At 48.1% G+C, this 27,692-nt stretch overlaps 3 protein-coding genes across 6 annotated transcripts in view; 2 read left to right on the top strand and 1 right to left on the bottom strand.

The window, feature by feature from the left end:
* Positions 1 to 910: 910 nt before the first annotated feature.
* LOC127220643 (cytochrome b-245 chaperone 1) lies at positions 911 to 8,396 on the top strand. Of its 3 annotated transcripts, none has more exons than XM_051182567.1 (7): positions 911 to 1,138; positions 1,626 to 1,746; positions 3,287 to 3,328; positions 3,925 to 3,998; positions 5,099 to 5,195; positions 6,227 to 6,371; positions 6,693 to 8,396. In XM_051182567.1, exons 2-7 carry the CDS (start codon positions 1,662 to 1,664, stop codon positions 6,811 to 6,813), a joined length of 564 nt encoding a protein of 187 aa, XP_051038524.1. In that variant the 5' UTR covers positions 911 to 1,138; positions 1,626 to 1,661; the 3' UTR covers positions 6,814 to 8,396. The 3 variants fall into 3 exon arrangements, with proteins under 3 accessions (XP_051038524.1, XP_051038508.1, XP_051038515.1); XM_051182551.1 differs by having other exon boundaries at positions 1,593 to 1,746; XM_051182558.1 differs by having other exon boundaries at positions 911 to 1,147; positions 1,593 to 1,746.
* Positions 8,336 to 21,279, bottom strand: Hexd (hexosaminidase D). The gene is made up of 12 exons (XM_051182579.1): positions 21,175 to 21,279; positions 19,429 to 19,538; positions 16,662 to 16,749; positions 15,612 to 15,776; positions 13,623 to 13,806; positions 12,736 to 12,807; positions 12,157 to 12,352; positions 10,951 to 11,033; positions 9,826 to 9,904; positions 9,649 to 9,750; positions 9,412 to 9,501; positions 8,336 to 8,753 (listed from the first exon to the last, which is right to left on the bottom strand). Exons 1-12 carry the CDS (start codon positions 21,256 to 21,258, stop codon positions 8,546 to 8,548), a joined length of 1,461 nt encoding a protein of 486 aa, XP_051038536.1. The 5' UTR covers positions 21,259 to 21,279; the 3' UTR covers positions 8,336 to 8,545.
* Positions 21,280 to 22,309: 1,030 nt separating this feature from the next.
* Ogfod3 (2-oxoglutarate and iron dependent oxygenase domain containing 3) overlaps positions 22,310 to 27,692 on the top strand; it is a 28,647-nt gene continuing 23,264 nt past the window's right edge. Inside the window, exons 1-2 of one of the 2 annotated variants that reach the window (XM_051182529.1) lie at positions 22,310 to 22,605; positions 24,120 to 24,337. In XM_051182529.1, coding sequence (XP_051038486.1) covers positions 22,532 to 22,605; positions 24,120 to 24,337 — 292 coding nt within the window. In that variant the 5' untranslated portion in view covers positions 22,310 to 22,531. The remainder of the gene's footprint in view (positions 22,606 to 24,119; positions 24,338 to 27,692) is intronic. The other variant, XM_051182537.1, reaches the window with a different exon arrangement.

Raw genomic sequence — 27,692 nt, 5'->3', positions numbered from 1 at the left:
GACTCCATTCTACCTGGAGGGGGAAACAAAGTTCAAGTTCCCAAGCCCCAGCATAGCTAGGAACCTTCCTCCTCCTTAAACCATAGAAATAGTAGTTATGCATCTAGTTCTCTAGAAACATGGCTGGTCCTAACAACAGAAGGAACAAATAAATCTGATTGGCTGAACTGAAAAGCTTGCATTGTATGTATTGACAGTGATGGACACTCAAGGAATCTTTAAATCCTTATTGGTGAAAATTGGCAACAAATGTTTGTGATTTTTGTTCTTAAATACTTGCTTCATCTGGGTGGTATTCGGGGTCACGGTTCAGCTCCAGAGTCTCTTTGTTCTCCCAGATCCATCAGTTCCCTCTCCTTCCCCCCTCCCCCCCCCCTTTTTTTTTTTTTTTTTTTTTTTTTTTTTGTTTTTCGAGACAGAGTTTCTCTGTGTAGCTTTGGAGCCTATCCTGGAACTCGCTCTGTAACCCAAGCTGGCCTCGAACTCACAGAGATCCGCCTGCTTCTGCTTCCCAAGTGCTGGGGCTGGGACTAAATGCGTGTGCCATCAACATCCGGCTTCTTTTGTGCAGCCCTGTATTAAATCTTGCCTTGAGGTAACTCTTGTGTCTGCTTGGGTTGATTCAGAGCCTCGGACCACAACAAAAGTGAATAAATAATTGGTATAATCTGATCCATTACTAAGGCTCCTAAATAATGGCGACATGCTGCCACCCTTGGCAAGCCCGAGGTTAAAATCAGGCGCCCCATCGACGGTGCCCGCCCTCCAATGTCAGGCCCCGCCCCCGTGAGTGCGGCCTTAGGGGCACAACTCCTGAATGCGTAATTACTCATTCTCCACCCCTCTCGGAAGTCCCCCACCTGGTTTTTAGCCCGGAAGTCCTCGGGACTGAAGTCCGGAAGTTCTGAAGGCTGTTCCTTAGTCCCCTCCCGCTAATTCGGTACGAGTCACTCGGTGCCAGCGCCAGTGTGTGTCCCAAGGCTTTTCTGGTTCCGTCTCGCTGTGCTTCCCATTCTCATGTCCGTGCCCTGTGCGGGTCATTGCTTGCGGTCCTGGATCGGGCGCAACACAGATTGAGCAAACCGGGCGTGTGCACTCCGGAGGAGCGAGCGTAACGGGCCGCTTGTGGAGCTTGTTGGTAACTGTGGTCAGAGGGAGGCAAGTTGTGTGCCTAACTAGGATTCTAGAGGATGTAGAGTACGATGCTTGACTGCACCTGGTACCCAAGAAGCCACTCAAGACTTTGGGTGTTGTCTCCAGGGGTCTTGCCGCAGTGTCCCATTAATTCGGATGTATTTGGGCCATAGTATGACGGTAGAAACTCACAGTGGCACTTTCAGTTCCCTTTCTTGGTGGGAAGAGGAGTTTCTGGAAGATTCGGGTAAGGTGCCGAAAGTCTGAGAGTTGCTGGGCTAACAGAACAACTTCAAGACGAGGGTTCGGTTAAGGAAGGGGTTCCCGGATATGACTGTGGCTAGGAAGTGAGACCAGGCCTCACTCTCCGGGCTGTGTAGTCCCTGTGAGTTGAGACGGGTCTTGTGGACCTTCCTGTGGCCTCCTGTCTAGACTGATGAGGTGCTGCCTCTGTGCAGTGGTTGCAGGCTTCAGCCGTGTGTCTTTCCCAGCCGGGTCTGCTGTGAAGCGAATCCCAGATCCCAGGGATGTACATGCAGGTGCAGACACGAACCAGCACCCGCCTCCATCTGACGAGGGCTCCAGGAATCCGGTCTTGGTCCCTGCTGGTCGGTAAGGCTTCTCAGTTTTCCCCAAGTCAAATCAAATCTTAAAAGTAATGTGAACAGTCTCTTTGTATGCTGTTAGAGGTTCTTCTCAATACAAGACCTTCATTAACCTTGGTGTGCCTTTCCCTTCAGATGACATGCAGGGTCTCCTTGCACGCTGGACAAGCTCTCTTAACAGACATGCACTCCCAGCCTACCTGCTTTCTTGAGGTCACTAGGTTTTCTTTCATGTGACAGGTGATCATGAGTTCACATTTCTCTTCTTCCCTGTCTCTGTCCCCTTCATAAGTGCACTTAGCCTCCTGGACTGTCGCCCCCATCCCTGCCTATCAGAAGTCTCTTGCATCTCAGGGACAGCTGCACTTGTGTTGGCTAGGCTGTACAGAGTCTGAGGTGAGGCACTGGCTGTGACTCCAGCAGCAGCGTCTCTGTAGTTTGTCCTTTATGATTCGTGAAGGTCTTCATGACGTTCTGCATGTTATGCTCTGTGTTGTGTTACAGTTCTCTGTGTAGTCATGTCTTTGTTTCCTCATCGCATGTAGGCAATACTGACATCTGGGTCATTTGCATTTTTCATTTGGTGGCAGACAAGTCCGGTGAATGCCATAGATAGCATAATCTTTTTTTATTTAATTTTAAAATTATGTGTGTATGTGTATCCATGTATCTGTGTGTGGTTCCGTGCAGGTGCATATAGGTGCCTGTGGAGTCCAACAGAGCATTAGATCCCTGGAGCTGAAGTTACGTGAGGTTGTGAGTGGTCTGCAGGTGCCAAATGTTGGACTTTTCTTTGGGCTGCCAGTTCACAAAAAAGGAAATGGAAATTTCTTATTATGAAAGTTTGGCCTTTAGCTTAGGCTCGTCCTCAACTAGCTCTTATAACTTAAATTAACCTGCTTCTATTAATCTACGTTCTGCCATGTGGCTTTTTTTCTATAAATAATTTAACTTTATTTTATGTACTTTGGAGTAAAGGTAGATTTCCCTGGAACTGGAGTTACAGACAGCTGTGAGCTGCCATGTGGGTGCTGGGAATTGAACCTGGGTCCTTTGGAAGAGCAGCCAGTGCTCCAAACACTGAGCCATCTCTCCAGCCCCCATGCCATGTGGCTTTTTTTAAACCTCTCTTCCATTCTGTATGTCTGACTTGGTGTGCTTCTTGCTGGGGTCTCTGAGCGCCTAGATTCATCCCAAGTTCCTTTCACTGCCCAGGAGTCCTGTCTCTGCATAGCTGTTGGCTATTCAGCTCTTTATTAAACCAATCACAGTGACACATCTTCACACAACAGTGCTGAGGACTGAACTGTGTTCCTCTGCAACAGTATATATTCTTAACCAGTAAGCTATCTTTCCAGTCTCCTATCCCCCATTTTTAAACCAGCTTCTTGGCTGTGTCACCAACCCTGAACTAGGCAGCCTCTACCTGCTGCCCCTGAACAAGTTGTCCTGCCTTGAGACAGGCCTGCTTTGGGGGGGGCTATACTACTTCGAAGATGTGGGACTCCCCTTGACTAGTTAACAAGGTAATCCCTTTCTCTCTACAGGAATATTATCCACTGGCCTGGCTGCTGCCTATTACAGTGGAGGTAAAGTATGCTATCCCCTTCAACTTTCTTGTACTTGAAAATGAACAAAAAGCAGTCACCTGTGACACTCGAGGTGTGTGTGGCCTTTGGGGTGGCCTCTGCCTTGCTTTGTGTGAGGGACAACCAAACTTCTTCCTGTTATAAAGTACCTTTTTTTTTTTTTTGAGACAGGGTTTTTCTATGGCTTTGGAGCCTGTCCTGGGACTCGATCTGTAGACCAGGCTGGCCTCAAACTCACAGAGATCCCTCTGCCTCTGCCTCCCAAGTGCTGGGATTAAAGGTGTGCGCCATCAATGCCCAGCTTATAAAGTACTCTTGGAAAGAAGCTCTTTAGCATTTATTTGCCTGACACTTTGCTACATGGAGAAATCATGTGTTCTATATACAAGGTATATAGATTTACCTATCTCCTAGGTGGACTTAGGCAGAGTTTGGGATGCACATGTCACCAACAACCCAGGCAGGTACAGGAACACAGTTGACTAAGCCTGTATCCTGAGCTGAAGGAAGGAAAGTCTGGGCTGGAGAGACCCTCCTGTGGACATATCCCTTTGGCTCCTTTAGCTAATGGGCTGATATATTATGTCTGCTTGCAGATAGTCTGGGCTGGAAGCTCTTCTATGTCACAGGCTGCCTGTTTGTGGCTGTTCAGAACTTGGAGGACTGGGAGGTAAGATGGTGTAGTAGCACCCTTCTTATTTGGAAGTACCTGTCCTGGTCCAGAGGCACTGGGTTACCTGGACTCAGCTTCTGACTTAGCTTGTAACATCCCTGGACTCTAGAAGCGGCTCATAACGGTTTTTGACAAAGTTCTGTGTTCTTCTGCAGGCCTGCCTCAAACTCAAAAGTAAGCCTACTGCCTCAGCCTTCTGATAGGCATGAAGCATCACACTCAACTCCCAGAAGTTTTTTTCCTGGGCTTGTTGCAACAAGTCTGCATTGCCCCTTGCCTGCACTAGCTGTACAGGGCAGAGACTTGCGAGACCATTCTGCTATCTCAGTTGGACCAGCTCCCAAGCCCTGAAGTTCAAGTGTTGGGGGCTTCCCCTGACAGCCAGGACTTCACTGACGTCCTGAAATAGTTGAAATGAATCAGCAGAAACTGATCAGGTGTTAACCTTTGGGAGAGTCCACTACCCTTAGCCTTGGCCCTCTTAGAAGTATTGAAGCTGCCTGGCCTGGGCCTCTGGTTTGTTTGTTTTTTTTTTTTTTTTTTGTAATATTTTTAAGATTTATCTATTATTATGTATACAGTGTTCTGCCTCCATGACAGAAGAGGGGGCCAGATCTCATTAGATGGTTGTGAGCCACCACGTGGTTGCTGAGGATTGAACTCAGGACCTCTGGGAGAGCACTCAGTGCTTTTAATCCTTAAGCCATCTCTGTAGCTCCCTGCTTTCTGCTTAATGGCCTCATTGCCAGCCTGTCCTTCTGTTCTTTTATTTACCCAGTGCTGAGGGATGAACTTAGGGCCTCATACCTGCTGGACAAGTGCTCTACCACTGGGCTAGAGACCCAGCCTGGTCTCATTCTCATGCAAAGGGAAAAGGGCACCTACTCTGTCTGCTTTCTCTCATGTGACCCTTACCCACAGGAGTAGAAGAGGTCAGGCACAGAAGTTGGCTCTGGAAGAGAGCCCTGGAGGTTATGGGGGTTGAGTTTCCACTGAGCATCTTGAGTATTTGTGCCAGTGTGTGTGGGGATGATCCCTCAGCACTAGCTTGGCCCTCTTCCTGGAGTTGTGTGTGGTTAGCATACATTGGTTTGCAGGAAGCCATTTTCAACAAGAGCACTGGGAAGGTCATCTTAAAAACATTCAGCCTCTACAAGAAACTACTGACTCTTCTCAGAGCAGGCCATGACCAAGGTAAGATGTGGGGAGTTGCAGTTTGGTGAAGGCTTGGGGAGGTTTGGATGGTTCCCTTGTTCAGGGAATGAAGGTCCCCCAGACATATCCCGGCTTGCAGGGTGGGATCCAGGCAGATACCCCATCCTGCATACTTAAGGACTCAACCCATCAGGGAGGATGGAAACGCCTCAGCAGTTGGTTAAGAGTAGTAAGAGTGGGTCACTGCGCTAAGCGGACTAGTAGAGAGTCATCCTGTTCTTCAGGAATCACTTGGCCTCTCTTAGGCCCAAATCCTGTACCTCTTTCCTGTCAGCTGTGCTAGCCTGCAGTGAGAAGATGGTCAGAGGAAGCCCCCAACCCTTAAACTTCTGGGCTTGTGAGCTAGCCTGTGAAGTAACAGAAGGTTCTCATAGGTCTCTTCCCTATGTATTCAGCCCAGCCCAGCCATTGTGCATTACAAACATGCAAGTAACTTTATGTTACAGCCGGTGAAAACCAGAGCAGGTTTGTGGGGTGTGAGTTAGTGCACTGGCTGAACTTCCCCGGGGGGCCTTGGCACATCTAAGAGCCAGACCCCCACAGTAACAAGCCACAGGGTCAGTACCATGTCACTGTGGCAGTGGGATGAGATAGGCTTCTCAGTGCCTCTTGGGAAAGCATTATCAGCCATGCATTACTTAGGCAATGGTTTTCTTGTATAAGGAAGTGGCAGGGGTACCCCACAGGAACCAGATAGGTTTTCCAGCCTTAGGTAAAATCAGTCAAAAAGAGGAGCATGAAGATAGCAGCTTGGGCTTAGTGATTCCTGCTGTAGGATTGCTTAGGACAGCCAGCTTCTGCCTAAAACTGCAGGAGTGATGGGTCTCCTGAGTGTATCCTTATCCAGAAGTCATTCTGGATCCACAGTCTAGAATGTGGAATAGCAAATGGTTTTGTCACTAATGCCACTCGTACTGTTGAGCAGAGCTAGACATCCTGAAACAGGATGTTCTACAGCACAGAGTGAGCATAAGGGATGACTGTCCCTCTGCAAACCCTTCTGTCCCCAGTGGTGGTCCTGCTGAAAGACATCCAGGATGTGAATGTGGAGGAGGAGAAGGTCCGTTACTTTGGGAAGGGCTACACTGTGGTGCTCCGGTTTGCAACAGGTTTTTCCCATCCCCTTACTCAGAGTGCAGTCATGGGCCGACGGAGGTAAGAGTGGTATAGAGCAAGACTGGGCTGTCCCTTAGTGTTCCTCAGTGCAGCAGGGGAGGAGTTGAGTGTTTGTAGACAGGAACATGGGGCTGGGGGAAGGATGTATGTACTTAGGAGCAGCTTTGCTGTGGATATCTGTAGGGGAGACACCACCACAAGGTTGATGTCTGTTAAGAGTAGGACTGAGGCCAGAGGTACTGGGCCTATTTGGGACCCCAGGGGTTGCTGTAGGTGTACAGTAGGGGATGAGACTGTGGGTCTTTTGTGGTGTGTTATGGAACTGTACCCTTTGCCATGGTGACCTGCTTTCTTGCCTAGTGATGTGGAAGCCATTGCCAAACTCATCACTAGCTTCTTGGAGCTGCACCGCCTGGAGAGCCCCTCAGAACGGTCACAAAGCAGTGACAGTGAAGCTGATGGCCCTGGTGATCAGAGCTGACAGTGTGGAATGGCTGCTGGTAAATGTCACCCACTGCTGACATGTCTCCAACTGACTTGCCAATTATGAGCATGCAGGCAGATCTTGGGCACCTGCCTATGGCTCCTTGGGCAATTCTTGTGTGGACCACCTGCCCTTTGCTTGTTTATGCTTCTATGCTTTGCAGAACCTTGGGCTGGATGTTCTCCATAGCCCAGAAAGACTGCATCCATCATGATGCAGGAGGTGGGTGCTACATCCAGAGGAGGGCAGGATCTCAGAACTCAGTGCCTTCTCCAGAGTTAGTCGGCAGTTCTGGCTCAAGCAGCACAATCTGGTTTGGATAAGCTCACCCAAGGGCATCTGAGGTACAGTCTTCATTCAGCATAGGCCTCGGACCTGCCTTCAAAAGGCCTTGCCACCCCAGGCTATTGTAGTGAGAGTGAGACACCCACATGCCTGTAAGGAGGACCCTCTCTCTGTGCACAGCAGTGCTGACTTGCTGCCATAAATCCTGATGTCTCTTCTCTCTAAGCATCCCTCTTTGAAAAATGGACATTCTTGTGTTCAGGGGCTCTCCTGAAGGAAGCTCTGAATGCTGGGTACCTGGGTGCTGCCTGGGTGCAGAACTCCGAGAGGAGTGCTGCTGACTGCCCTGTTCCTTCGCACACCACTTGTCTGAGGTCCCAGCAGGGTTATAGCAGCTGTTAGGAACAGAAGGCTCTCCCAACCCAACCTGGGGAGAAGCTGCTCGTGGAGGAGAAGCCACCTCTGGCATCCTGCAGCCTTTAAGACCTGGGAGCTCCTTTACAGAAATCGGTCTTAGCCTCTCAAGCCTTGAAAAGAAGATGGACATGTGAGACACACCCCTGTAAATCCCAATCTTAAGAAGTGGGGCCTGAAGAAAATTCAAGGCTAGTGCCGGCCACTGCCTCTTCTAACAGAAGTTGGTACCAGCCACTGATGGCTCTTTTCTGCTCTTCTAGTTTTCTTTTGAGTGGACTCAAGTCCCTCAAAAGTACAGTGTTCACAAAGTTCCCAACTTGGCTTCCAGGCCTGAAAGCTGTGGACCTCTGGTTTGCACATAGCCCCCTCCCCCAAGCTGTGAACCTATGCCTGGCCAGGTAGAACTGGGAAATGAGGAGTAGTTATATAGACAAAGAAGTCAAGGCAGCCTTGAGGCCACTGTACCTGGGCTGAGCAGGAGTAGTGAGGCCAGGACCTTTAACAGGTCTTTGAAGTGACTGCTACCAGTTCTGACTTGGGGAACACGGTCCCTTGAACATGCCAAAGTGAGCTTTTTAAATGGCCAAGTTAGACAAAACTTTTTCCATAAATGAAAAGTGGAATACAGATGTTGGTTTTTTGGCTTGTTACCTGACTCTTAAGGTACTTTAGACAAGGGAGAAGAGTCTCTCTCTTGGGTGCTTTCAAATACCCTTCCTGTATTTCCCAGTGCTGGGACTCATTCCTGGGTGAAGGAATGAAGCCCTTTTTATAAGCCAGGGGTGTGGTAAAACGCTCATTCAAGTTTCTGTTAGGATTTTTGCTTCTACTGGTCTTTTTAATTCATAATTAATAAAGCTGTACATGCAGATTGCAAATGAGTCTCCATGTGCCTTTTTCTGTTTTCTGCTTTGCCCAAGGTAACCCTTTATGTACTCTGGGAGCAGTCTGTCCAGAGCCCCCATATGGCTGGGCACTGAGGCGGGAATCTTGGTGCTATCTGGGCTGATATCCAGGGCTCCAACCCTCAGGGGTTCTGGCCTGTGTCCCAGCCTGGGCTGGTGGGTGGTGGCAGTTGGACAGCTGCCTCACCCAGGTCCTGCAGTAGACCCTGCAGTCGCTGCATACTCGGGAGCACATTCTCCTCCAGCCACTCCTCTATGGTGTCCGGGTAGAAGGCCAGCTGCAAGGCCGCCTCCAACTGCTGTACAAGGTTGCTCCACTTGCTCAGAAGGCTAAGGGCAACAACAGCCATGAGTTTGACTTGATGAGAATTTCTGCTAAGGCTCAAGTTTACATAGCTACACTCATGTCCTCAGCCCCTAGAGCCAGTACTGTTAAATGCCTGGGTTTACCCCTGGGATGAAAACAAATGAACGACTGGTCACATTTTAAAAATCAAGATCAAAGCCTGCAGTTTTTCTCACAGCCATGAACAGGTTATGCTGTTGGCAGCAAGTTGCACTGAGTGCAAGTGTAATCTTATTAGCCTAGCTTAGAGTCCTGAACCAGGAGAGGAGTGCAGACTGCCTGGGGCTCCATCCACAAGGGTGCTGGGTGCTCAGCTAGGTTGCATCAGGGAGTTACAGGGCCAGCATGGACCCTAAGTGGCCTGATTCCAAAGATGAGCCTTGGGTCAGCCTGGGCATGTGGCTGATTATCTGTCTCAGGCCAGGAATCACTTAGCTTCTTGCTACTATTAGGCTCAGTGTTATTAAGCAGTGATCTATCAATTCATCCAAGATCGACACCTGCAGTACCTGGAGAACTTGTCTTGCCATACATAACACTGATAACCATAGCCATTGCTGCAGTGTGTGTCCATAAAGGGGACAGGGTAGGGTGTTTGTTCCAAAGGATGAACACTATGGAGGATGTGATGATGGTGGCTACCTGAGTGCCTCTGGCTGTATGTGCTGGATCATAACTGGATGAATAAGCTTCCTCCTGCGATGGTAGGGGCTGAACCAGCCAGTGACAAACCTGAAGCAAATCCAGACAGTGTTGGTGGGCCAACAGTGGCTAGGAGTTAGCTGTGGGGAAAACTTAAGAATCTGGTAGAAATTTTTAGAAGTCTTCCTAGAAAACCTTTGTAAAGAACAATGCCAGGAGAGAGAAGGGGTTGCTTACCTGTTCCTTTCCAGAAGCGTATCCACAGAGTTGCGCAGGTGGAGACTAATTTGTGTGACGAGGGCATGGATGTCACTGCCAGGGAAGGAGCCAGCTCCTTCACTGCCGGAGAGTCACATTGAGAATGGTGGTCCCCAGAGGAAGAAGGGGTGGGGAGCATCAGGTAGGATGAGTTACCTCACAGCATCCATTGTTTCCAGGCTTGAAACCCCAAGGAAGTGTTCCACTCTCAGCTTAACGTCTTCACCAAAGCCGCCTGAAACCACCCATAGGCAGAGGTGGTCAGAGGCGCCTCCTGAGCTGTGGGTGCTATGGGCAAAAGGCACAACATCTGAGGGGGAGCCCCAGCCAGGCTAGCTGGCTGCTTTTCATTGAGCTTGTGAAAGTTATCTGTTAGCGATCAGGGAGTGGAAATAGGAATGGTGTTGTAGATAGTAGCACCGTGTGCGTGAGCCCCTGGCCTCACTATCTGGTCCATGTGCAAGCGTACAGGTTCAGTCACCAGCAGAGTACTCTAGTGCACCCGAAACAAACTGCTGGGCAGGCACACCTCCAAGTCAGACAAAAGACTGTCACAGGAAGCCACTGACAGATGGTTCTTAGCTCTGTGTTGGGAGGCCTTAGGTCCCAGTATAATCACTCCTTAAAAACAAGAAGAGCTAAAGCCAACACCACGAACACCAATGCCTCTTCAGTATTGGTGAGGGCTTATTTCCTTGTCTTTCTGCACATTCTAGACAGTTACTCCACAGCTGTTAAATGTTTTTTGTGTGTGTTGGGGGGCTGCTTCCCATGTTGGTGTCCTTTGAGCTTTGTAAATTCCTACATAGTCTTGTAGTTTAAATGGGCTCCACTCCCTATACTTGCTCTGAGCAGTGCCCATGTCTGTCTTTTGCAGCCAGTTGTTCCCTTAGGTCATCTGGGTTAGGAGCACTGGGATCAGGAGCTCCTGCAGCAGTGGGAGCACCCAGTTCTGCAGAAGTCTGCTTCACAGCTCTTAGGACACTTAGGCAGCCAAGAGAACCTTCTGCATCTGCGGCATGAATTTCTTATGTAGGTTCTCTTAATCTTTGGGGCATGCCCGTTCTAACTTCCCAATCTACCTGAGGCTCAGGCTAAGTATCTGGGTCTAGACAGTTCCAGATCAGTGGCAGACAAGCAATTGGACAGACTAGTAACATGAGTCTTCTTCCCCTGTACAGGACTACAGTCCAGACAGAGCAGGGCAACAGCACTTGGCCTTCTTTCTTCCTGTCTAGCTAAGGATGGGTAGGAGGCCTAAAACCACTGGCTGAAACATACCGTGTACAAGTGACTGTAGACAGGCAGCCAGGGATGGGATTCCCACAGGGAGCAGCTCACACAGCACAGAGAAGTGGTCATACCTATGTCCAGAAGAAGAGTATTCAGTTCCACAGTCCTTATCTCATCATGATGATGCCCTCATTTGGGGGGCCCTTTCTCCTCTTTTGAGGGGTTCCTAGGCTAAGGTGCACTATGGGCAGCCTGATGTATCCATTACCTGGCTCAGGGTTCGTACAATGGGTTTTTACATTAGGTTTATTATGATGCCCCAAGGAGGAGCCTGTGTCCACTCTAGTGTACACTGGAGATGGAGAGTGCAGAGCCTTTATTATCCCTTTTCTAGTACCGGTCTGCCTCCTGGAGTCCTTTTCTGTGGCCTGCATCCTATCTATCCACTTCATGCTTAGAGTGGGCATCTGATCCCTCTAGTGATAGGCAGAGTGCCTCCTCCTGGCCTGGTCTCAGTATCTTCAGCAATAAGAAGCTAGAGAGCTGTCCCTCAAGTGTGGTAGATAAAGGCCGATGAAGAGGCAGGGGCCAGTGATTACATCACCCCCATCAGTTTTCCTTTTCCTGTGAGTCACTAGCCACTGTGCATGGCATAGAAAGGGCTTCACTCTATGAGTCTTGGTTTAACACACTTCAACACACTACTAGAATGGCAAAAGCTTGGTAAGTCTTCATGAACCATCTAGAAACATCTAGTAGACATGTACTGAAGCCATGAGCAACTCATATAACCACATTAGACCTCCCTTGGCTGAGAAACCCTGCTCTGTAGTCATATTTTGGAACCCATGAAGGCCCCAGAGGGACACCTTTCCAGCTCTTCCTAGTGGAGCTGCCAGCTTCAACTGGTCCAGCTCAAAGGTTGGAACCTGATACAAGGTCACAGCCAGAACCAAAGACTGGACTCATTCTATTTTTCAAAGGGTATGACATCATAAAAGAACCAGGACTAATCTTCATGCCCTGCTATACATGAGACATACGGTATCACTCATGGACTGCAGACTACAGAAACAAACGGCTGCATGCTTGTGGTTCTGAGCATTCCAGTGTCTCTTCAGTAGAGTTAATGAGGTAGCCATGGAGGCATGAAGAGCATAATTTGGGAAGGGGCAAGGCCAATACTAGACAGGCTGCCATCATGTATGATGGGAATTGCCCCCTACTCCCCACACCCAGCCTCGGAGAACTCACCTCTGCCAGCCAGTCAAGATGATTCCTTGCAGAGTATCCACTGGCCCACCGCCTGCCACCTGTAGCCACTGCTCATGGTTTCTAATGTGGTGCTCAACAGGGGGTAGGGCCTGACTAGCCCCTGTGGCACCCTTGAAGGCACTGGCAGCCCACAGCCTCTGGAAGCCACACTCCTGGTACTTTCCCATGAGGAAGACTAAGCAAGAGAACAAGCAGATGAGCAGCTCTCACAGAGGCCCTGGGTACATACACAGCCTAACCAGAGCAGTCAAGAGCCACAACTATCCTAGCGGAGAGAGAACCCAGCCATTCCCATAAGGCCTGTGGTTTATCAATCATGGGGAATAAACACTCCGGGAAGAGCTGGAAGGAACCTTGGGTGATCTGGAGCCAGCAGGGGATCCCATGCCAGGACAGGAGGCTTTGCAAGGCCATTCTGTTCCATGCTGGTCAGCCAAGTTAATGAGGTGCCTGTATTCCCAGGCTGAAGAGTTCAGGTTACAGGGTCATGGAGGACTGGGAAACAATCATGAAGGCACATGCACCATGAGGAATGTAGCGTGAGCAACCTGTACTGACTTTTGCTGTGGACATCCAGGTCAGCTCCATAGTCCCAGAGCACAGGCTCCACCAGTTGAGGCACCCTAGATGCTGTCAACAGAGCAAGGCCATGAGTATGAAAAGGTCACACCCCTGCTCCTTAGACATACTTGTTTTATATAGGGGTCTCACTTTGCTGTTCACGTTAACCTTGAATTCCAATCCTCCTGCCTCAGCCTCCTAAGTACTGAGATTATAGTCATGTGACACTCTGCTCACATCTGGCACATTCTTTTAATGTTAAAGTGGGAACATAAATCATTTTCTGAGGTCTAGTGGGTTTTAAGTACAGCTTGCAGCTGTGCTAGGCTTTTGGCCATAAACAAATGTTTGTAGCTGCGTGCTTTTGTAAGGAGGGACTCCTAAGCTCTTCTCTAAGCTGAAGAACAATTGGAACACATCTCTAATAGGAGATGATTCTAATTCATAACACACACTAGCCTCACAGAGTGCAGGTATAACTGGCCCTGGATCTTTGCACTAACCCTCAGGGTTCAATGAAGCTAGGTGATGTGTTTAAAAGCTATCTCCTAGGCTGGGGAAGGTTTTCTTCAGCTTTCATCTCAAAGCTTTGGAGCACTGTGAACTTTTGGCCCTGGCATCTACAGATTGGCCACAGAGTGCACACTGGGCTAAAGTTATCAGAAGCACTGGACATTTCCATAGCCCCTCTAGGCCTGACAGTAGTTACACCATTTACACCATTTTCTGGTACACAATCCTTCAAGGCTGTACAGTGACATGAACAGAAGTATTAAACCAGCATTTTCAATGGAGCACACATTAAGAGCTCACTCCCAAGGCCTCTGGAACTTGAGGTCCAGGGCAGCCACATATAAGCCCCCGTCAATACAGCCTCTGCCAACCTTTTAGCTGTTCCTGGGGGATGTCCCGAAGCATGTCATCCCACACCAAAGGTGTTGTGCCAGGGTGCTGTGCCAGCACATGGCTGGCTACCGCCTGAATGTGGGACAGACACAACTTTGCCTGGCTGTTCTGTTCCTGCTGTAGCCACTGTTTTGAGGTCTCTCCCTCGCCCAAGTAGTAGACCTAGGAGGAAGAAACAGGAAAGGATTGCATCTATTGCCATCCTTACATCCACAGGGTTCACACTTGTCCTGAATCTTGGGGTTAGTGCAAGTACAAAGGAGACTAAGAAAGGAGCTCAGCTTCCCCAGTCTCCACAGGAAGATTGCCTTTCTTAGGCTGGATTCACCTTTGGGTTCAAAGTAGCTCTGCACAGATCACTGAGAGACAGGACAACCTGATTAACTCACTGAAGAGTGAATGTGGATGTGTCCCATTGTGCCATGGTTATTCCTGACATATGTGATAATGCTGATGGGCCTTGTCCTACACTCAAAATGGGAGTGAAAAAGCCAGAAACAGAAGGCAACATGTGTAATTTCATCTGTGAAATGTACATACACATGTACACACATGTGCATACACTTTTTTCTGAGATAGGGCTTTACACACAGATTATAGATTGTATTATTATTCCTTTTTTTGTGTTTTGCCTGCATGAATGTCTGTGTGAGGGTGTCAGATCTTCTGGAACTGAGTCACCGGGAATTGAAACCAGGTCTTCTAGAAGAGTAGCCAATAATTGTAACCACCGAACCGTCATTCTAGCCACACCCACCCACTTCTTTTTGGAGTCAGGATTTCATGTAGCCTAGTTGGCTTGCAATTCCTTACTGTAAAAGTTGCTATGTTACAAGTGTGTATCATCACACTTACTTTCAGATTTCCTTATTTTGAGATACCACAGCCCAAGCTGACCTAGAACTCACTATGTAGCCCAGGCTAGTCTCAAATCTGTGGCAAGTCTTTAGCCCTAGCCTCCAAGTGCTAGGATTACAGGTGTCAGCCACCATGTCCAGCTCTGATTTTAAAAGTGGCAATCTGAGGGTTGAATGCCTACAAACCGAGGCCGTGACCTTTGTCTCAGACCCTGTCTAGTCCTGCCCATACATCTGGATTCAAGCCAGAGAAGCAGAGGGATAGAGGCCAGTCACTGGGGAGGCTAGGTAGGAAGACATACCACCGATACCCCAGGGGAATACTTTTCCCAAATAGTGCTTCAGGATCCAAACATAACACTTTCTTCTTCTCCACACCTCAAACTGCATTTCTTTGGCTAGAATAGTCTGAATTTGCTCATGGGTGGGACTGGCTTTGTCCCTGCAGAAAGAGGAGGTAAAGAAACCTGTCCTTCTGGATGGTAGTGACATCTGGTGTACAGGGTACCTTACTTGGGCTCTGAAGGATTGCTGAATGCCAGATGACCCTCCTTCTCTCTAGAGATGTCATCTAGAATGGTTCCCTAAATAGGCCTATGTCCTTGGCATCCCTGCCTTTATTCTTTAGTATCTGGACTATTTCTCTGTTTAAAAGAATCCATAGGGCCTAGCATGGTGGCACATGCCTGTAATTCTAGTGTTTAATAGGTTGAGACAGAAGGATCAAAAGTTCAAACCAGCTTGGGTGATGTAATGAATCTGTATTATCAATTTTCTTATAAACCAACCAAATCAAAAGAAAACAAAGAGGGGCTGGAGAGATTGCTCAGAGCACTGGAAGCTCTTCCAAAGGATCCAGCTTTCATTCCCAGCACCCACATGGTGGCTCACAACCATCTGTAGCTCCAAGTGATTCAGATGCCCTCCTCTGGTCCCTGTGCACCAGGCACACACAGACATGACACAGAGACATACATGCAGGGGGAAAAAATCTATACATATAAATAAATAAGCAAATAAATAAATTCAAAAGAAAGAAAGAAGCCATGACACGGGACAGGCTGGCTTTGAAGAACAGAGGCTGCAGACCTTGAGATGAAAGGCACTTACCTCATCACAGCCAATGTGGAGCCACGGGACACCCTTGTGTAGCTCCATAATCTGGTCAATCATGTCTTTTACCAATGTCAGAGACTCAGCCTCATGAGGGTTCAGGGTGTTGGGGAAGAGAGCCACTTCACGGAGATGTGCAAAAGCTGCGTGCTTTAGCACAAACTATGGAGACAAGGACAGAGAGGAAGCTGATGCTTATGGACCCCAGTCCCCTGCATGTCCTCAGCAAGAGTTCCACGCTCATGTTGCTTAACTTCACAGTGTGCCTGAGAGCCAGCTGGGTGGCCTGCAAAGATTACTCTTGTCTCTTCCAGATGTCTGCAGCTAACACAAGCTTCAGAGCCCACAGGGCAGTGGCTTCTCACTCTGCCTGAGCTGGGCTCTAAACCCTCTAACTGGTTCCTCAGCAGCCCTCTTCCCCTCTAGAAGCCCTTACCTTTTTCTGTCCCCTCCCTCCCTCTCTGTGGCATTTGGACTTTAACTTAAAGTCTTGCACGTTATTTTCTATTTTCTTCTTTTTACTTATATGGATGTTTTGCTTGTTAGGGTTAGGAGTCTATGTACCATGTCTAGTGCCCATGAGGCCAGAAAGAGGGATTGGAGCTCTTGGAACTGGAGTTACAGGCAGTTTCAAGCTGCCTTGTGGATGCTGGGAATCAAACTTGGGTTCTTTGGAAGACCAGCTAGTGCTCTTAACAACTCCAACCCCTCTAGTCATTTTTTTTTTTTAAATTTTATTTTAGAGGAGTGAACGCAGCTGCATCCTACAAGCCATTAAATCAACACCATGTCTGCTTCTCATTTGTCTTACATATGATAAATAATTCTGAATACTGGTAAAAAGACACAAACAGAAAATGGAAGGCTTCCTTCCTTTCTGGCAAAGCTGCCCTGATCGAGAGTTGTGCTCTCTGGCTGAGATCGGGCTCAGACCACACTGAGTTGCTGTTGCCTGTGCCCCGTCAGACACTGTTGCCTCACACTGGAGCCCAAGCCCAGTCTCTGAACCCTACACATACACCAGTAATTTCCATTCCTCCCACTCACCTCCATGTGCCCGAATGTCTGCACCAAGGGAACAACTTCCAGCTCATTGAGTCTGGCCAGGCGCAGGATCTCAGTAACCTCAGAGGGGCTGGTGTGATACAAAAGAATACACAGAGGTTTGTATCAGTCTAGTCCAGTACTTTTCCCCTCTTTGCATCTTACATGAACTGGCCACAGTCACCCTGCAGAACAGGGTTGGCAGACCAGCCCAAGAGCAAAATTTATCTATGGCTCAGCTGCTTTTATACAGCCCCGAACCTAAGAAAGGGTCCCTTCAGCTTTCCTCGCGCCCTTCTTCACGGTTTGGAAAGCAGCAGAGCACAGAGAGTAGGCAAACCCACAGCAGGTACAGAAGCACTGGAGAACTGGGGTTCCCAAAGCCATAGCGCTCTCTAACATGGTGGCCACTGCACATTCCAGCATCGGGAGACTTGCTTTTCCTCTTCCCACCATCACAGAACGCTGCCTTTAGTTTGTTTGGGATTTTCTGAAACAGGATGGCAACCCATTCTCCTACCTGAGCCAGCCAAGACTAGTATTATAGGCAACTATCACCACGTCTAACTAGAGAATCAGCAATGACCATCCACATCTATACTGCCCTGACCCTCTGCTTGGGATCAAACCCAATATCTTATGTATGCTAGACAAGCACTCATCCCCAGCTTCACCAATTCAGTAGCTAAAATGACACTGCAAAGTTGTTTTAATCTTGATTTCTATGAGAGGCTTAGTATTTTCCCATTTCCTTGTGCATAAAAATCAAACTGTGAGAAGCTGGGGAGAGATCATTCAGTGGTTGAAATGCCTGTTGCATTAGCAAGAGAACTAGAGTTTAGATTCCCAGACCCCAAGTAAATGTACAGTGGCCCATCTATAATTCTAGTGCTCACAAGGCACAGAAGGTAATCTCAGAGAAAGATGGCTTGCCGGACTAGCTAAAATGGTGTGTTCTGGATTCAGTCAAAGATGCTGCTTTAATAAATACAGTGGAGACTGATGAGGCTTGGGATGTCAACTTCATGCTTCCTTGTGTACTTGTACACATTCACCCATACACATGTGAATGTGCATACGTACACGTACATGTGTATACACACACACACACACACACACACACACACACACACTAGACATACAAATATATGAGAAAAAGTATCCAATTGTGGCCCTAAATGCAGCCCAATCCCAACTGCCCTATGACTTCTTACTCTTTCCTGTAAGGTCAGAATAGATAGATGTTTGTTTTCTGTTTTAAATGTTTCCTGATTACCTTTAATGCACATGTTTTACTTTTAAAAAAAATCTTCTGCATGTGTGTGTGCTAAGTGTATGTATGTGCACCATGTGCATGGGAGAACCTGAGTAGGCTGATAGGGAGAATTAGATCCCCTGGAGTTACAAATGGTTGTAAGTCACTATATGAGTACTGACCACCAAACCCAGATCTTCTGTAAAAGCAGTAAGTTCTCCTAAACAAAAGACATCTCTCCAGCCTCTACATGTTTCACTTAAACAAAACAAAACAAAAAACAAACTGTTTTGTATGAGTGTTTTGCCTGTATTTACCTGTATACCACCTTTTTTGTTTGGTTGGTTTTTGTTTCTCTGTATAAAAGCCCTGACTGTCCTGGAAATCATTCTGTAGACCAGGCTAGCCTGGAGCTCACAGGGATCCACCTGTCTCTGCCTCCAAGTGCTGGGATTAAAGGCATGTGCTGCCACACCCAGCTTATATACCACTTTTTAAATGTGTAACAAGGTCAGAAGAGGGTACTAGAACTGGAGTTATAGGGGGTAGGGGGTTATGAACTACCATGTGGGAGCTGGGGATTGAACCTATGTCATCTGGAAGAGCATTTGTTGGGGACCATCACCATCCTCACTACCTCAGGTCTCTGAGATAGAAAGTTACTGCCTCTTAAGAAATAAGCAGAATGTTCAGCAGAACATTCCAAGGTACAGGCTTGTGGTTTCACAGCCAGTTAAAGAATAGCTTAGGGCTATCTCTCCTGCTGCAATTTACAGCCAATTATAGGTTAGCTAAACATTTTAGGTCATTCCTTCTACTGACCTTCTCACTCTGCCTACATGCCAGTGCCCATGCCCTGGCTATGTGCAAATCCTGCTCACATCCTGCCCATGGTCCTATATAAGCCTCCCCTGAGAACATAAAATTTGTCAGCTTGATCAGAATACTGTCTTTCCGACCATTCTTTGTATCTCTGATCCTCCTTTCCCTTCTAGGTACTTCCCAGTCTGTCGCTGACTGCCCCGCGGGTCAGGACAAGCATTCAGTGCTCTTAACAGATGAGCCATCTCTCCAGCTCTGATGTTTTATGTTTATTAAGTGTTTTAGGTGTTTGTTTGTACAGAGCTCCTTTATGTAGCCATGGCTGTCCTGGAACTCACTCTGTAGACCAAGCTGGCCTCAAACTCAGGGATCTACCTACCTCTGCCTTCCAAGTGCTGGGATTTAAATTTATACCACCACTGGCCTGCAATCTTTGTTTTTGAGACAGGAATTCACTCTGCAGCTCAAGCTTTTAACTTTCAACCATCATTCTGTTTCAGCCTCCCAAATTTTGGGATTACAAGTGTGAACCACAACACCAGGCTACATGTTTAAATTTTGCAGCAACTTATATAAGACATACACTCAGAAAGACAGAAAAAGGAATGTAAAATGTTAGATTCCAATGATCGCACCCCATAGTTCTGCAAAGGCCTTCCTTCTTGGAGGTCCTCTGCTAGCTTTGATACCTACCTGTATGCATGCTTGGCTCTCAGCAGCCTAAGGTGACCCTCATAGGGAAACATGTCTTCATACTCAATGAGGAGGCCATTTGCACCGAGTGCATGGAACAGGGGAAAAACCTGGAGGGAAAACAGGATGTTGAAAAAAGTGGCAATCTGAACAACAAAGGACTTAGATGAAGTGTGGACCCTTTTCCTTTCTAGGTTTTGGAGAGAGATGGGAGCTGATACTTGTATTTCTCTTCTACAGACTTTAAATCTGGAATGTGTATTTGATGTTTGCAGAACAAATTCTTGGTTAACAACACACCTATTTTGCACAGGAGTGTAATGTGCCATTAAGTAGCTATTACCAAAGAACAATGAATTCTGGTGGTTCAGCTGAGGGAGGACTTATACCGGCTGGGAGAGTCATCCTGGAGCCAGGCACAAGAATGTACAATAACCTGTGTGCCATAAGAGCAGGGGGCACCAGCGGCAGCTCTGGAGATGAGTTCAGCCTCTTGGAAGGAAAAGCAAGTGAGGAGAGGTGAGGGGTGTGTGTGTGTGTGTGTGCGCGCAGAGGCAGGATTCAAAGTCTCAAAGTTTGTCCTTTCCTTGTCTCACCATTTCCTTCCCTATCTTTATGTTAAGGGTAGGAATTTCCCTATCTTTGGGAGTTTTAGAATCTGTTCATGCCTACTATACAGAGTAATTGGAATTTTTTTTTTTTGGTCTGAGATCACACACACACACAATGTAGGCACTAACGAGGAAGCCTCTATCTGTACTTAAAACAGCCATCAATCTCCAAATAAGGATCTAAATGTTTTCTGTGTGCTGGTATTTGGCCTACATGTAAATCTGTATAAGGAGTCAGATCCACTGGAACTTGAGTTACAGACAAGGGTGAGCTGGGAGCTGAACCTGGGTCATTTGGAAAAAACACCAGTGCTCTTAACCACAGAGCCATCTCTCCGGTCCCTTAATCCACCTTTCTTATTCAGGCTCACAGAAATCCAGTATGAACTCATCTTTTTGAGATTAAAAAATAGTTTGTTTAATGTATCACTGTCATAACAAATTATTATACACTTCATGGCTTAAAACATAAATTTATTCTTTTACAGTTCTGGAATCTCAGAAGCATAACAGTTGCTCAGGCTAAAGTCAAGGAGCCAACGGGGCTCTTTTTTTTTTAACCAAAGGTTATAGGAGAAATTTTCATTTCCTTGAATTTCAGTTTCTAGTGACTACCTAGACATCTTAGCCTGTAGCCCCTTCCTCCATCTCCAAGGTTCATCACTCCACACTGCTCTTGTCTTCTCTGCCTGACCTTTCACTGTCTTGTCTTTTTTGAACCTTATTTATGGTCCCATCATCTCAGGTTCTCCAGACAGCTGAGGCGAATCTCCCTGCCCCAGGATTCTTAATCACAGTCTGAGACGCAAGGAAGAAAGTCAAAGTATCCTTACTAGTATGACCTCTTCTTAATTGGTCAGCTCTCCACGGACTATTTTCAGGTAAGGTCATATGTATAGGCACTAAGTGTTAAGACCTGAACTTACTGTCTTTTTGGTGGGTACAATTCAGCCACAACGAAGACGTCATGGTTTCTTCTGTTCTTTGTGCTATCCTGATTGTTCTGTCTGATTTTGAGAGGAATTGGGAGAAAATGGAAGCTCTATGCTCTCTGTCATCGTCATCACTCTGCCTGATCCAGGGTCCTCGAGGTTATGTTACCAGTGCCCATTTCCACAGAGTAAAAGGTGCTTACCTCAGAGAGATATGAAACCTTTGGTGGCGCTCCCTTAAGGTCTAAATGAACTAATCTCATCTTAAATGGTGTGGAACATGACATGCTGGTATTTGTGTGTGTGTGTGTGTGTGTGTGTGTGAACTCCTATAACAGGATCTTCGTCTGGGTCTTCTTCCTGGTGGAGAGAACCCAAGTTATAAACAAGAGCAGAGGCAACCCTTCCCTTCCTTTTTCTGTTCTGATACCAGCTAATTTTGCTCTATAAACCAGTTTCACTAATAAACCAAAAAGTTTCACACTCACATACAGTATTTGTGAACTGCCCCTGAAATAGAAAACCATTAACTTCCTTGTGAGATAATTATGGTTTACAGCAACAAAAAAAAAAAAAAAAAAAAAAAAAAAAAAAAAATCACACACCAGTAACACCTTCCCCACCCCACCCCCACCTGAGGAAGGAGGATTTAAAGTTTAAGGCTTGCCTGGGCTATAAAAGGGAGTTCAAGGGTAGCCTTGGCCATTTAAGGAGACCCTGTGTCCACTAGTAAGTAGAACAAGGGCTGGGGATACAGTTTAGGGGTGCAACACGTGTCTGGCACGCATAAAGCCTTAGGTTCAATTCCTAGTACTACAAAAAACAATTAAGGCGATGGTAATGGGGGTGAGGAAGGGGTGGGAAGTGTGGCTAGCTTCATGGTACAGCACTGCAAATAATCATCATCTGAAAAGGGAATAAGCGCTACATAATATGAGCTAACTGCAGTTTGCATTAAAATTAATTTCTGAATAACACTGAAGCTGCCAGTTTTCTACTTTTTGTAAAACCACAAAGGATTATTTAGGAAAGGAGTTACTGAGCCGTGCATCCGGTTGCATGATTTCACCTGCTCGTCCTGTGCAAGGACTCAAAGCTCCAGCCTAAGGGACCATTCCCCCGCCCTCGACTTCCAAGCCCGACCCGCCCACCCGCAGGCAGGAACCACTTGTCCAAGAGATTGGTCCAGCAGCTCAAAGTCCCTGACAGGATTCTGAGTGCAGCTTTCCGGGAAAGAGCGTGGCGGCCGTGGGAGACTGGTCATTGTGGTCCAGCCCACCGTACAGCTGTGGGCTTGACTCACCCACGCCGTCGCCTCAGCACTGCGGCGGGAGAATGCTGAACTCGGAAGGTGCCCCAGGGGAGCGGCCCTAAGGGCCGAGAAGGCCCCGCCTCGCCCCACTCGGCCTCCGATTGCTCACGTCTGGCCGCGAGCCGGCCGAGGGCCGAGCGCGTCGCTCCCGCGTCCCCACACCGAGCTCGCCTCGCGTTCGCTTCGCGGCTGTTGCCTCGGGTTTAGCGGTTCTCGTGTCCCTCCTGGCTCCGCGGCGGCCTGGCTCAATGGCGCCTCAGCGGAGGGGACCACCCAGAGTTCCGGAGGGAAGCTCTGCAGCCGAGCGCCGGCGCGCGAACAGGTAGCGAGAACCATAGGGACTAGGAGGCCGCGCGCAGAAGCGGGCGGGGCCTGACTGGTGCCTGTGGGCGTGGTCATTCCGGGGGCGGAGTCTGACCGCGGGTGGGGCGTGGTCGTGACAAGATGGGGTCTGACGGGACTTAAAGCTGTGACTGTGACCGGGTCGGCTCCTGTGTGGACCAGCCCTATTGCGATGCGATCGATCGGGCATGACTTAGAGAGAGGGCGTGGAGGTAATGTGGGCGTGGTGTGTCTGGGGGCGGGGCTTGGAGTATTCTGCTGCAAACTTCAGGTGAGATGTCCACTTGACTGCTCGCTCACCAAGGAGCTCTGCACGGAGGCCCTGCTCACAGGGAGCTTTTTTGGTTGGAGTCTGTCTATGTTCAATCACGTGAGCAGGTTTCTCTCACTAGGGGGGCATTTCTGGGCCTTTATGACTCCCTTCTGCTGTATATCCGTGTCCCACCTTTCCACAGCTCTCTCTGCTGTTTTCCTCATCCCAGCCTTTCATAACTCATCTATCAAAAACTGGCCTTGTGGGCCTCTGTCAAACCCACAGCTGAATCCAAAGAGTGGAGCCTTGGGGGTCAGCTAGCTCTTGACAATTCTGCGTGTGTTTCAAGATCTATGTCCTGTGAGCTTTCCTGGACAGCAGAACTCAGATACCTCATTTTATACACAGATATGTAGAGACACAGACACAACTTCGTCAAGACCACACAGAACTGGGTCATAGAGATATCCTAACTCATACATCATTTCTGATATGCTTCTGTGCTCTCTCTGGCCCCAGATTTATTCTTTGAGATAAGTGGGGGGGGGAGTTGTTTTTTTTTTTTTTTTTGTGTTTTTTGTTTTGTTTTAATTTGGTTTTGGTTTTTCAAGACAGGGTTTCTCTGTACCACTTTGGAGCCTGTCCTGGAACTAGCTCTATAGACCAGGCTGGCCTTGAACTCACAGAGATCCGCCTGCTTCTGCTCCCAAGTGCTGGGATCGAAGGTGTGCGCCACCAATACCCAGCAAGTTAAGTGTGTTTGATTTGTATAAGTTGATTCAAGTATGCATGGATCCTTGTAGAGACACATGCTTGGGGTGGAGCATTCAAATAGGGATTCATGAGTGTGGTTAGGGACTCACATTCTACAGTAATCCTCCAAATAGGAACTCTGTGGGCCAGACAGGAAGGGCCTATGGTCAGCCTATGTCTTTTGTCCATTGAAGCACATGTTCAGCCCAGTCTGATCAGAGACGACAAGGCCACACGCTGCCTGGGAAGCTCCTCTGAGGGGTGGGTTGTGGATGGAGGTACAAGCCCCTGTTTCCCACCATCTGCTTCATCGTCAGCCCATGAGGACCTGGAATACCTCAGGATTGAGGGGGTCCATCCACCTTGATAAGTGGTCAATGTAGGCACAGTCCAAGGCTGGTGGCATCCAGTGTGAACATCTTGTGGTTTTTATTGGCATGCTTAGTGTGATAGCTGCTGCATCCAGTGGTTATGTCTTCTTTTCTCAGCACCAAGAAGGACCGGCTACCTCAGGAGGCACAGAGAACATGGCTAAGGACTGTGGCCCTTGGAGTAGGCCTTTCTCTGATCACATTCCTGCTCTGGAGTAGTCTGAGGATCGATGACGATGTTGCTGAAGTCTTGGCCCGTCGTGGTGAGATCCTAGAAGGCAAGTTCATTGAGGTCCCCTGCTCTGAGGATTATGATGGTCACCGGAGATTTGAAGGTATGTGCCACAGGCTTCTCAATAAAGAGTGACTGGCGGGGGGGGGGGGGGATCCAAAATCCTCGGTGGTGGTACACACCTTTAATCCCAGCCCTTGAGAGGCCGAGGTAGGTGGATCTCTGTGAGTTCGAGGCCAGCCCGGTCTACAAAGAGAGTTCCAGGACAGCCCAGGGCTGTTACACAGAGACACCCTGTCTTGAACCTCCACCCAAAGAAAAGAGTGGATGATAGGGAGCTGGAAAGAGAGGCCGCTCACAGCTACCTGTAACTCCACCTTCAGGAGATCCAACCCCTCCCTTCTTCTTCCGCAGGCACCCGCAATCACATGCACATACCTACATACAGACACACACAAAATGACAGAAATGAAACTCAACATTGTTTTTTGCTACAGCTGGGATCAGTTGAAAATGGTATATTTGGTCAGAGACAAACTTTCCTTTCCCAGGCAGGGAAACAGAATGTGTCTGGGTGATACAGAATGTTCAGGAAAGCAGCAGCCCATGGAGGCCTGCCCCGTCCACCCACACAGGGTTGGAGAGTAAAGATGTTTCAGGGTCAGCCTCCAGTGCCACTCTGGTGTAGACAGCATCTTAGCAAGCCTCTGTGCCCAGAGGCTGCGTGCAGGGAAGTAACAGGATCAGGAAGGCGAGAAAGGGTCAACAAGATGCCTTCCTTGGCAGTGGAAAGTACAAAATACCAAGCCAGATAACCTGCGTTCAGTATCCTGAACCAACGTGTTAGAAGAACCAACTCTAGTCAGTAGTTGAGTAAGCAGAATCAACTCTGACCTCTACACACGTATCCTGTGTCCACGCACATAAAATAGTTCTAGAAAGATGAGGATGATGAGTGGGAGACGTCACGGTAAGGAGCGACCAGAAAATGTGAGAAGAATGTCATCCCAGGCCTCAGCTCTGCAGCTCCACCAGTGGCACTGGTTGCTGTGGGAAGGAGCAGCCAGCTGGTTACAGGCTGGAGCCACAGAGTCAGGGCCACAGGGCCAGGTGAGGACAGTCAGCACCCTGGAGAGCACACACCCCCTGGGCTGGGTGTTTGGGGTGGGGTGCAGGCCTCCTTGGGCTGCTGTTTTCGTGAACATTCTACGTAGCATTTGGGCCTCACAGGCAGACTTTTCTCCCACCCTCCAACCCCACCCCCACCAGTTCCCAAGGAGACTCAATATTAATTATAAATGCTCTATCGATAGCTTAGGCTTGTTACTAGCTAACTCTTACAAGTTAAATTAACCCATTTCTATTAATCTACGTATTGCCATGTGGCTCACGGCTTTACCTGTCCGCTGGCATGTCCTGCTCCCTCTGCATCTCCCAGTGACTCCTCTGACTATACCCTTCTTCTTCCCAGTGTCCTTAGTCTGGCTTTCCTGTTTAACCCTATCCTGTCCAGCTATTGGCCAGTTGGCGTCTTTAATTTACAGAGTATATGGAAGGATTATTCCACAGCAGGGCCTGGCTCTAAATAAACCACAAGGATGGTGTAGTTCTTGTTGTTTTCTCTTTGCTCTCTGGGGGGCCCGCCACCCGGCTTCCAAATAAATACATGGAGACTTACTCTTACTTATGAATGCCTGGCCTTAGTCTGGCTCATTTCTAGCCAGCGTTTCTTAAATGAATCCATTTCTCGTGTATGTTTTGCCTTTGGGCTTTTCCCTTTCTCTCTTCTATATACCTTGCTGTCCTTCCTACTCTGTGGCTGGCTGTGAGCTGGGTGACTGGCTTCCAGTGTCCTCCTCTCCTTTCCTCACTCTCGCTCATTTTCCCTTCTCCTCTCATTTATTCTCTCTGCCTGCCAGCTCCACCTGTTCCTCTCCTGCCTCCCTATTGGCCATTCAGCTTTCCATTAATCAATCAGGCATTTTAGCAGGCAAAGTAACACAGCTTTACAGAGTTAAACAAATGCAACACAAAAGAATGCAACACACCTTTGCATCATTAAACAAATATTACATAGCCGTAAACGAATGTAACACATCTTAATAGAATGTGAAAAATAGAATCTATGTTCCTCCACAAAGGGGCACTGTTGTGATGCACAAGAACTCAGCACTCAGCCGCATGGGAGATGGCAGGGGAATGCATTGTGGGCTGGGTGGCTCAGGACAAAGTGTGCATCATTCAGTCAGTAAAATAAACATGTCTCTGTTGTTTTGGATGCTCTGCCCTATGAGTTTTTCGTTCAAACATATTAACTTACAGCACACACACACACACACACACACACACACACACACAGCCTCCTAGTCAGAGTCTGCATATCTTGCAGGAAGATTCCCCCAGAGTTTACAGTCCCATCTCATCAGTAAGAGCATCATACAGCTCACTCAGGACAAGGGAACTGACCCTTTGCCACCAGAATACAGGGACTGCCCATCTTTCCCACAACCCTGAACCCCAACACACTCACCCTCTCCCCATCTAAGCTGCTTCCAACTTCCTTCCTCTCACTGTCTGCATGACATGGAGGTAGAATGAGACAGAGAGATGAGTATGGCAGGCAGGTGCTGGGGTCCTAGAGAGGGATAGTGACCAGAATAACAGGTTCAGCTCGGGCTGTGCTGGAACTTTCTAGCCAGTATTTAAGAGTGCTCCAACAAGCAAGCAAGATGTTGCCAAACAATTAGTGTGCTAGCATAGGCCTGTAATCTCGGAACACGGGAGGCAAGAAGTTCTCAAATTTGAGATTTGAGGCAGCCTGAACTACATAGTGAGACTGTGTTTCTAACAAATAAGACAAAGCAAAACCAAATTGTCAATGCAAAGTCTGGGGACTTCCTTGTTTTCCCAGGGTTTGGGAGCAGTGACCGGCGTGGGTATGTGGGAAATCCAGGACACCTGGAGGGGAGATGTGAACTCTGAGGTTGTGTATGAGCACAGCTCTGGTGAAAAGTTACCACTGTTAGGGGCTGGAGAGATGGCTTGGTGGTTAAGAGCACTGGCTGCAGTTCCCAGCACCCATCCAGTTCCAGATCTGACACCCTCACATAGACAAATGTGTACATAAAATAAGAATAAAATATTTTTAAGGGCTAGAGAGATAGCTCAGTTGTTAAGAGCACTGACTGCGCTTCCAGAAGACCTGGGTTCAATTCCCAGCACCCACATGGCAGTTCCTAGCTGTCTGTAACTCCAGTTCCAGGGGACCTGACACCCTCACACAGACATACGTGCAGGCAAAACACCAGTGCACACAAAATAGAATAAATACATAATTTTAAAAAAGTTACCACTGTTTATCTGAAGTTGGCTTTTAACAAGGTATATTAGCCAAACCTGCCCTCTAGTCATGGGGGAGGGCCTTGCCAGCTCAGCCATGACCTTGGGGGCAGTGGCTT

Source organism: Phodopus roborovskii, unplaced genomic scaffold, assembly GCF_943737965.1.
Source record: "Phodopus roborovskii unplaced genomic scaffold, PHOROB, whole genome shotgun sequence".
Classification (NCBI taxonomy): domain Eukaryota; kingdom Metazoa; phylum Chordata; class Mammalia; order Rodentia; family Cricetidae; genus Phodopus; species Phodopus roborovskii.
Note: the sequence above shows the minus strand (reverse complement) of the source record. Positions and strands in the feature narration are given on the sequence as shown.